This window comes from Plutella xylostella, chromosome 25 (assembly GCF_932276165.1).
Source record: "Plutella xylostella chromosome 25, ilPluXylo3.1, whole genome shotgun sequence".
In the NCBI taxonomy this organism is placed as follows: domain Eukaryota; kingdom Metazoa; phylum Arthropoda; class Insecta; order Lepidoptera; family Plutellidae; genus Plutella; species Plutella xylostella.
In genome coordinates, this window is record NC_064005.1 from 11,981 (window position 1) to 23,349 (window position 11,369).

Genomic DNA, 11,369 nt, shown 5'->3' on the forward strand with positions numbered 1-11,369 from the left:
AAATTGGATCGAATCGGATTAGACAGATCGGACAAATCGGACAGATCGGATCGGGTTAGATCAGATCGGTTCCGATGGGTACGGATCGTGATCGGATTGGACGAATCGGCTCAAATCGGATCTGATGGGATCCGATTGGATCAAAGCGGATCGGATTTGATAAAATTGGATAGGATAAAATAACACTGACAAGAAAATTATAAGTAGGTACCCCGTAAACGTAGGAAAATACAGTAATAATATTGAATATATGATATGTAGGTTGACTGAATAATTTTCCTTTTTAAAAGTCTAGGGACTTTAAAGTTTTTTTTACGCATTTTTAAATTTGTCTTTTTAAAAGGACCTACGGCGTTACGAGGATAATATATTATTAGGTATGTACTTACCAACAAAAAGTAATGATATCCAATCAAAAACATAAATGTGAAATGAGAGCCAAGTTCAATATTATTATACTTACCTAAACCGCGTTGGATTGTTTATCGCCCACTTCAGGATATAAATATAACACAATTTAACTCGGATCTGAATAGCATTGACTGGGAGAATATCAAAACACTTGGCAATCTGAATTCTATGATTGACACATTTAATGATTATGTTATTAGACTCTTTGACTTACATGCACCGGAGAAACGCATTCTTATAAAACATAACAGTCACCCATGGATAACAGAGACTGTAAAACTTATGATGGAACGTAAAATCGCTGGACCGGGATAGCCTAGTTGCTGCTGCAACGGTAGCGTCATGGGCGGGAAGACCGGCCGAAGGCGTCAGCGTAGAAGAGGAGGCCAATTGGTTCCGGAAAACGATGACGTCCATCTGTGACGCGTCGATGCCCCGGGCCAAGCCATCCACGCGCAGAGGGGCGTACTGGTGGTCAGAGGAAATTGCGCAGCTGCACGCGGTTTGTCTCCGTAGTCGACGCCAGTACACCCGAGCACGGAGAAGACGCCAGGCAACGGAGGCCGAAAAGAGTACCGCCTATGACGCCTATCGGGAGGCCAAAAACGTGCTTCGTTTCGCGATTGCAGACGCGAAGGCTCGGTCCTGGAAGGAGCTCCTGGAGGGTCTCAACAGGGATCCATGGGGCCGACCGTACAAATCAGTACTGGGCAGGCTGCGTCCGTGGGTCCCTCCGTTGACCGAAACCCTGGAACCCGCTCTGGTAGAGACGGTGGTCAGCACACTTTTTCCCAGGGCCCAGGAAGGTCACCAAGACCCTCTCCCTTTAGACCCGACCACGTGGTCTGACGAGTTAGGAGTGAAGGATCTGGAGCTGGAACGAGCAGTCAGGCGTCTCGGAGCGCGGAACACCGCTCCCGGCCCCAATGGCATACCAGGACGTGTGTGGGTGCTGGCGCTCAGGGCTGGTTTATTCAGACAGTTCATCTGTCTGCTGAACCGCTGCCTGAGTGACGGCGAGTTCCCCACCGACTGGAAGGAGGCCACGCTGGTGCTCCTGAAGAAGGAAGGCAGGCCCGCAGACTCTCCCTCTGCGTACCGACCCATCTGTCTGCTGGACGAGGCTGGCAAGCTCTTTGAGCGAGTCATCGCCGATCGCATCCAGACACACCTGAGACGGGATGGTCCCGACCTTTCGGATAGTCATTACGGCTTCCGGATTGCGCGATCGACAGTGGATGCGATACTTCGCGTTCGCTCACTGTCGGAGCAGGCTGTGAACCAAGGGTGAGTTGCGCTGGCTATTAGCCTAGACATAGTTAATGCGTTCAACTCCATTCCTTGGGGAACCATTAGGGAGGCTCTTGTGTACCACCAATTGCCTTCCTACCTGCAGCGAATAGTCGGGTCATACCTGTCGAACAGGTATATCAAGTACCCGGGCAGAGAGGGTATGTTTTCGCGAAGGGATGTCAGTTGCGGAGTTCCAAAGGGGTCGGTGTTGGGCCCTCTTCTGTGGAACTTGGCATACGATGCTGTTCTGCGAGTTGAGCTCCCAGATGGTGTTAGCACAGTGTGTTACGCCGACGACACGCTGGTAGTTGCTAACGGGGCCTCCTTAGAGGAGGCTATACCAAGGGCGGAAGATGCTGTGGCCAGAGTGATTGGCAAGATCCACCAGCTGGGTCTCAAAACAGCGCCCCACAAGACCGAGGCGCTGTGGTTCCACAAACTGCCTAGGAGCAGGGAACCACCTGACCTAGCGGTGCAAGTTGGTGATGCTCGTATCGCCATAGGACGGCATATGCGCTACCTCGGCCTAGTCCTGGATAGTCGCTGGTCATTCGAGGAACACTTCAAAAGGTTAGCCCCCCGGATACAAAAAGTATGTAGCTGGTGCTTTGCACGGGCTGCTTCCGAATCTGGGGGGTCCTCGCGAAGGAGTCCGCCGCCTCTATACGGGAGTCGTGCGATCCATGGCCCTCTACGGAGCACCTGGCTGGTCGAAGAGACTGACGGGTGTCCGACTAACCGACGGAGCTAAGAGACACTGCACACAAGAAGTACCGTATTTCTAAATCAGACACTCACAGACAGTGCTACTTGGATCTGAAAAAACTGGTGAATTGTGCAATTTTTAACAAGAAGCGAGCCTATTTTGAGCAAAATATTAATAAAAACATTAAAAACGCTGCCACCCTCTGGAAAAACTTAAAAAATACCGCGCTCCGCAGTCACACAGAACCATGCCTTCCTAACCATCTACAGAATCCGGATAAAATCAACCAGCATTTTTGGATCTTCCTGGAAATAGCTCGGTCAGTAAAACCGATATCGAATACTATGAGTCGCATAAATTTGACACATCATTGTCCAAACGCAAAACCTCATATAGGTACCTAGCTATACATTACTATTACAGTCCACTAAAATATCGAATAGGGTAAAAGCAATTTTTAGTCTAAATAAAATCATTACAAGGTTCGCACGTCTTTCAATCAAAAGATCCTCCACGCAAAATTCAACCTTACGGCCTTAACATTATGGTCCTTCGAGCCGGATGCGTGTGAGCCACCGACCGGTCGCGAGTGAGCCGAGAACAAAAGCCGTGAGATAAGGAGTGAATAGACGAACATTTTATTGCAAAAATAAGTGTTATAAATTATTGGACATTCAAATTAACTTTGTGAAACACATGTTGTTAACTTTATTAAAACAGTTACAGTGAACTATATACGCATAAACACCTATAACTGAGTGAGAATTTAGTGTACCTAAACGGATTGCAGTGTTTTAATGAATAAACTGAGCGAGTCATCGTGGTTTAACGGCTATTAAATCACTACACACATTATAACCTGCGTGCCCTGCGACGCTATTACAATACGGTGTTTACCTACAATACCTACAAAGTGTTTTGCGTTATATAAGTTATATTTAAAGCAAGTTAACAATGGAGGATCTACTTATATGTCAGCACGAGCTTCTGGAGACCTTAAAAAGAGCTGAAACTAATTACAAAAAGACGCCTAAGGAGAGGATTAAGAGAAGTTACATAGAAACGAGGTTAGAAACATTAGAACAGCTGTGGAAAGACTTTAAAGACGGTCATAAGAGTATTATTGTGAAAATTACTAAACAAGAAGACAGAGAAGATTCATATTTCGAAGAAAATACATATGAAACCTTTGAAGAGTTGTACACACAATACAAGGCCACCTTAAAGGAGCACCTTCAGCCGTTCTTGGAGCCATCTACTCCTTCTTCACCACCTCCTCACACTTCTACACCGATGGGTAATGTACAGAAATCATTAGATGACGAAGTTAAGTTGCCTATGATCGAAATACCTAAGTTCAGTGGCAAGTATGAAGAATGGCAGACGTTCTACGACTTATTTTCTTCACTCATACACAACCACAAGCGCTTATCACCTGTACAAAAGTTACATTACTTAAAGGGTAACTTAGTTGGAGAACCAGAAGCAATGTTACGCAATTTTACTACAACAAATGCAAACTATACTGAGGCGTGGAACCTATTAGTGAAGCGATACAACAACAAGAGATTTAATTGCAATGCATTATTGAAGTTATTATTTACACATAAATCAATCAACACGGAGTCGGCGAGTTTAATTAAACAATTAGTAGACACCTTTTCTACCTGTTTGAAAGCTTTGGAAAATATGGGAGTGCAAACTGATACCTGGGACTTGTTGATTGTCTACTTGGTCGTATCAAAGTTGGATACTGAGTCTATGAGACAGTGGGAACAGCATCTAAGCGGAAGCAGCATTGAATTGCCTACCTGGTCGGAACTGCGAGACTTTCTAGAAGCTAGATTCAGATCATTAGAGATGATAGACAATAATAAGATCACTACGCAGAGGACAAGTCAACCTAAACCTATTGTGAAACCTAAGACCTTCCATACAAACATGAACAGAGACGTGAAAACACACGACATCAAGTGTGCAATGTGCAGCGGAGAGCACTACATCTACAATTGCAAGAAATTCGGAGAGATGCCTACTAACGAGAGACAGAACTTCGTGCAGTCCAACAAGCTATGCTTCAACTGCCTCGCGCCGTCCCACTCGGTGCTGAGGTGCCGGCAGGCGGCGTGCTGCAGGCGCTGCGGGCGTCGCCACCACTCACTCCTGCACTTCGAGCGAGAGCAGAACACGGAGAAGCCCACTGAGAGTCAAACTACGAGTACATCTACAGGTATTTCGAGCGAGTCGTCGTCGAGAGGTAAGCCTTTGTCTAATGATACACACATTGTAACCAATTTTTCTAGTGAGCAAATGAAACCTAACTGTGTACTTTTAGCTACTGCTAATGTGATAGTTGAGAGCAAAAATGGTTGCAAATATATGATTAGAGCTTTATTAGACCAAGGGTCACAGGCATCATTTGTCACAGAGGCCACCGTTCAATTACTTAATCTTAAACGAGAATCAGTAAGTGGTTGGGTGTCAAGCTTGGGAGACGGGCAAACGAGAATTAAACACATGGTCTCACTTTGCGTGAAATCACGCCACAATCCCAAAGCATCAGTTCGAGTAGAAGCGTACGTACTACGTTCACTTACAACACTTTTACCCACTACTAAACTTAGCACACCTGACGGGTTAAACTTCGAGAATTTAGAGTTAGCTGACCCAGGGTATGCCACACCAGGGAGAATCGACATTCTACTTGGAGCGGAGATCTACAGCGACGTTCTACTGGACGGCGTCATCAAACATCCAAAAGGTAACTTACTGGCACAGAATACTATTCTAGGTTGGGTGTTATCTGGAAGGATATCTCGAGAACCAATCACCGCGCAGAGAAATATCACAAGCTTGCATGTTCATGTTAAAGAAGATGAGATGCTGAAGCTATTTTGGGAGTTAGAAAACGAGCCTAATAATATAGAAAAGAGATTGTCAAGAGAAGAAGAAAATTGTGAAGAGTTCTACAATGCTACAACAGTTAGGGACGAGGAAGGAAGGTATGTAGTAAAACTTCCATTTAAAAGCGAGAACCCAGAGTGTCAAAATGGTCGATTGAGAGAAGTAGCTGCCAAGAGATTCGAGTACTTAGAGAGAAAGCTGACTGAAAACACTAAACTTCGCGAAGAATATCATAAGGTAATGGATGAATATATAAAATTAGAGCATATGGTTCCAGTGCAAGCAGCTGATATCGAAAATCCTAAAGCAGTGTATCTTCCTCATCATGCTGTACTGAGGGATGATAAAGACACAACAAAAGTTCGAGTTGTTTTCGACGCATCGTGTAAAGGTGTGAATAACAAGTCGCTCAATGATGATCTCCTAGTAGGTCCTAAATTACAACAAGACTTACGACACATCTTGATGCGTTGGAGAACACACAGAATCAGTATAACAGCAGATATTGTCAAAATGTATCGAATGGTACGCGTAGCTGATGAAGATACTCACTTCCAGAGAATATTGTGGAGAGATGCACCAGACAAGCCGATTGAACACTACAGACTTTTGAGGCTAACATTCGGGACTGCTTGTGCACCTTATCTTGCTGTGAAATCTTTACAAAGGCTAGCAGACGATGAGAAACATAAATATCCACTCGCTGCAGAGATAACAAAGACGGATTTCTACATCGATGACCTTTTGACAGGATGCGATACTGAAGAAGAAGCACTAACAATCTACAATGAGATGAATGACTTAATGAGAGCAGGTGGGTTCGACCTTCAAAAATGGAGTAGCAACAATGAGAGAAGTTACCATGAGATCACAGTATGCTAATACTCTGTGTTTACCGATGGCAAAAAAGGCACTTGTCAGAAAAAGCATAGTATATATGGGACCAAAAGTATATAATAAAATTCCCAATGACATACAAATTCTCAATCTTCAAATGTTCAAAAATAGACTACATAAACTGTTAATAGAAAAATGCTATTATTCAATTAATGATTATTTAAATGATGAACTTTGACATAAAACTTATTTAACCTATGACCTATATGTACTTATCGACCTTTTCTTTATATCTTGTTGCCTGTTATATTTTTATTTTATTCTCACTTACAATTGAATGCATGTGCATGTGCTAATTAATTATGTACTTATTTGTATGTCCCACTCTAGTTGGACAGAACATAGCGTTCACAAGAATTGTCTAAAACATCTATTATATTATATCATGTTCTATGAATGTATGTATAATGTCTACCTGTGTTCACAAATAAATATATTTGAATTTGAATTTGAATTTGAGAACGTGATGAAATACATAAGTGAGAACAAGCGAGCTGATCAAGAAGTTCCCCTCAAGGTCAACAGTTTGGTGAAAATACTAGGAGTGTGTTGGAATCGGGATACAGATAGTTTTGAATACACATTGAATATGTTAGAGCCGAGACACCCGATTACCAAACGTCATATACTTTCTGAGGTAGCCCAACTGTACGACCCTGAAGGATGGATTGCGCCTGTCGTCGTTGTGGCAAAAATGATCATACAGAAGTTATGGAAGACAGGCCTAGACTGGGATGATTCTGTAGAAGGTGAGCTACTTGAAGAGTGGTTAACTTACAGGCAAGATTTGAGCAACATTAAACACATCACGATACCAAGGTGGTCACACAACTCCACTACGTCGAAGACGGAGTTACATGTGTTCGCAGACGCTTCCCAGGCAGCTTATGGAGCAGCGGTTTATATCCGAGTCATTGAAAACGAAAACGTTTATGTGAGCCTCATTACTGCCAAAACCAAAGTTGCACCTGTGGAAAAGCAAATTTCTATTCCTCGTCTAGAGTTATGCGGCGCAGCTATGGCAGCTGCACTAATCTCAGAAGTATCTCAGGTATTGAACATCAACAAGGAAAATCTGCACGCGTGGACAGACTCAACCATCGTCTTGGCATGGTTGAAAGGTGGAGCAAGTAGATGGAGCACATTCGTGAGCAACCGAGTGTCCACTATACTCAACATATTAGACTACGATCAGTGGGGTCATGTTGCTACAGACATGAACCCAGCAGACTATGCCTCAAGAGGATTACCGGCTTCACAATTATCGAGTCAGTCATTATGGTGGAGCGGTCCCGCTTGGCTATCTGAAAACGACATCAATGTCAGCACACCAGACATTGAAGATACTCATGAAGAAGAGAAAGTGAAGACTTTAACCGCTTTGATAAACACAGAAGATGAGCTAATTTGGACAAAATTTTCTAACTTACAGAGAATGTTGAGAGTTATTTCTTATTGCAGAAGATGGCTGAACTTAAAAGAAGCTAAAGAGAAACGCGAGAAACATACACAATTTATAACAGCAGAAGAAATAAAACAAACGTTGGAAAGTTGTATAAAACAAGCACAAGAGATAGAATTCAAAGACGAGATAAAGCAGTTAAAGTCTGAAGGAAGTGTCCCCAAAAAGAGTAAACTCCGTAATCTTTGCCCCCTTCTTGATGAAAGTGGCATATTAAGAGTCGGCGGTCGTATCCAACAATCGCATACGGACTATGACACACAGCATCCTATAATATTACCTGCTACGAGTCATCTTAGCAGACTAATTATTGTAGATGCCCACCAGAAGACAATGCACGGAGGACCCCAACTAATGCTGAATTATTTGAGGTCTAAATTCTGGATCATGCGAGCGAGGGACCTATGCAAGAAGAGTTATCGAGAGTGTGTAACGTGCATCCGATATTCTGTCAAGAATACAACTCAAATTATGGGACAGTTACCAGAAGTGAGACTGAAACCCAACAGACCCTTCAAGTCAGCAGGTGTCGATTACGCAGGACCCATCAACATTAGGTTTTCACCCGGTAGAGGTTCGAAATCCTACAAGGGATACATATGTTTATTTGTGTGTATGGTGACCCGCGCCATCCACCTTGAAGCTGTCACGGACCTGACTTCAAAGGGCTTTATCGCAGCATTTAGGCGATTCACTGGAAGAAGAGGCCATTGTTATGACCTCTATAGCGACAATGGCACCAACTTTATCGGCGCAGACAAGCAGTTGAGAGAGATGTTCAACAGCGCCAAATCTACATTTCCAGGTGAGTTAGCAGAGTTACTTAGTTTAGAACGCACCACATGGCATTTCATCCCCCCCCGGGCCCCGAACTTTGGCGGAATTTGGGAGAGTGGAGTGCGCAGTACCAAGACGCATCTAAAAAAGGTAATCTCAGACACTACACTTACGTACGAGGAACTAGCTACGGTCTTATCCCAAGTGGAGGCTTGTTTAAATTCGCGGCCAATAACTGTGCTGAGTGACAACCCGAATGACCCCCTCCCCTTGACACCGGGCCACTTTCTGATAGGTGAACCTTTATTAAACTTGAGCGATGAGAACTATACACTATGTAATTCAAATCACCTAGAAAGATGGAGATTAGTTCAAAAAATGGTCACCGATTTCTGGAACAGATGGTATAAAGAATATTTGGTAACGTTAAATCAAAGATATAAGTGGAACACAAAAAATGCTGAGCCAGAAATCGATGATGTAGTTATATTAAAGGAAGACAATATTCCACCTAGCAAGTGGATTTTAGGCAAAATTTTACAAAAACATGTCGGTCCTGATAATATTACACGCGTTGTATCCGTCAAGTGTAAAAACGGCATCTTTAAACGACCTGTGAGTAAAATATGTGTCTTACCTGTAAATAAACTTAGCACCTAATTACTATAATTAGTTATCCGAGTAAATTTAAATGATAAAGTTATAAAAATAACTACTTAAACTATCTTTGCCTACCTAAGTATTATGTATTCTACGTTCCTATAGCTACTTATAAACTAGATTATAATACTTACCTTTGAACTTATAAAAATAATTAATGTAGGTACTTACCTTCATACTTACCTTAGATGAGTAATACTTACCTGTTGCTTATATGCTACATTAACTAATGTGTATACCTACAAAATAAGATTAATCTTAGTTACATACTTACCTGTGTCATATTAAACTCATAAGTTCATAAACCTGAGTTGTTATTGTTAAAGATAAATATCAATTGTTATTTTTGTGTTAGTATATAGTATGGTGGGCGGTTAAATAAGAAATTCATATTTAAACTTAGCCATGTATTTACATAAGAATGTCAGTCACTAGTTCTTTAAATTGAGTACCTATGTATAAGTACATCTGTTGTTTTAAAATACATACACCATACTTGCTTAATAATTAAGTCATAAAACACATTGTGTTATTATTCCTTGAGTTAGGTATCTTATATTGTACTTAAATATTTCAAATTTCGTTGCATATTTTGTGTTTACTTAGTGATTTTGTATTTAAATTGTTTAAAGAACTGCGTCCTTTGGTGGGCGGAATGTCCAAACGCAAAACCTCATATAGGTACCTAGCTATACATTACTATTACAGTCCACTAAAATATCGAATAGGGTAAAAGCAATTTTTAGTCTAAATAAAATCATTACAAGGTTCGCACGTCTTTCAATCAAAAGATCCTCCACGCAAAATTCAACCTTACGGCCTTAACATCATGTTCTTTTAACCTTTTTACCATCCATGAGGAAACAGTGGTCAAAATCATAAATGGCCTTAATTCAAACGCTCGAGGTGTCGATAATATCGTTTTAAATATGATAGTGTTGACTTTACCGCGCACGTTAGAAATAATCATTTTCATGGTCAATTATTCCATCAAAACTAGTTGTTTTCCAGATCTATGGAAGATTGCTCTAATTATTAGGCCTATTCCAAAAAGTGTAAATCCAGTATCCGAAAAAGAACTAAGACCGATCAGTTTACTGACATGTTTTTCTAAAATACTTGAAAAAGCTGTTAGCAACCAACTAACACAGTACTTAGAAATAAATAAAATCCTTCCTACGGTTCAGTCCGGATTTAGAAAAGGAAGGAGCACGGCAACGGCATTACTTAACGTAGTGGATGACATAATTTCCTCCCAGGATAAGGGCAAGGGCACACTGCTGACGCTGCTTGATTTCTCCCGCGCTTTCGACACCATAAATATTGCCCTGTTATTAGCGAAATTATCCTACTATGGATTTGAAAAATCTACAGTTAGCTGGTTCAGGAGTTACCTCTCAGATCGGACGCAAAGGGTAATGTTTACAGGCACTGACGGGAAAACTCTTTCCTCGTCATTACTACCTGTGACTAGAGGAGTCCCTCAAGGCTCAATCCTTGGACCTATCTTGTTTATCTTATATTCTTCCGATATTACCAATTGTATCAAGCACTGTAACTTCCACATTTATGCTGATGACCTTCAATTATATCTTGCCTGTTTGCCAGGGGACTCGGTGCCAACGGTGAACAAAATTTATGAGGACTTGGAGCGGATAGTAGATTGGTCCAATAAAAACTGCTTGCTTCTTAATCCGACTAAATCTAAATTTATGATATTAGGCTCAAAAAAACAAATACTGGGAATAAAAAATTACGATCCTAACATAAAAGTTAACGGCACAAGTGTTGAAGAAGTTACTGAGGCCCGTAATCTTGGCGTACTCTTTGATCAAAACCTTCGCTTTGAGAAACACATTCTTAACGTTGTTAGAAGCTGTTTTTACAAACTCAAAGTGCTTTACAAAATAAGACCGTACATAAGTGAAAAGCTGCGTATTCAGCTGCGTGAAGCACTAGTTTTATTAAAGTTAAACTATGCAGACACTGTCTACGGACCCTGTCTGTATGGGTGACTCGCTTCATATTAATCATATTGCAACTCGATTACTGTTTGAACAAAGAGACAACTCGGGTCAAACTGATTTGCGGCCCTTACCTACCGATCAAGGAGTACCTACCATAAATTACGAGCAATAGCGCCTTTCATTTAGTAAATTATGTTCATTTAAATTATGTTCATTTAGTAAATTATGTTCAGGGTCTATTTATTTAAATTTAAATAGTTTTTCATTATAAGTTAACTCACAATTAGTTGAA

At 41.6% G+C, this 11,369-nt stretch overlaps 1 protein-coding gene across 1 annotated transcript; it reads left to right on the forward strand.

Moving 5' to 3' along the window:
- Nucleotides 1-817: 817 nt before the first annotated feature.
- On the forward strand, nucleotides 818-8,820 carry LOC125490595. Its single transcript, XM_048630364.1, has 5 exons — nucleotides 818-1,538; nucleotides 1,971-2,274; nucleotides 3,355-6,161; nucleotides 6,667-8,600; nucleotides 8,806-8,820. The coding sequence occupies exons 1-5, from the start codon at nucleotides 818-820 to the stop codon at nucleotides 8,818-8,820; spliced, it is 5,781 nt and encodes a 1,926-aa protein (XP_048486321.1).
- The last annotated feature ends 2,549 nt before the right edge of the window (nucleotides 8,821-11,369 follow it).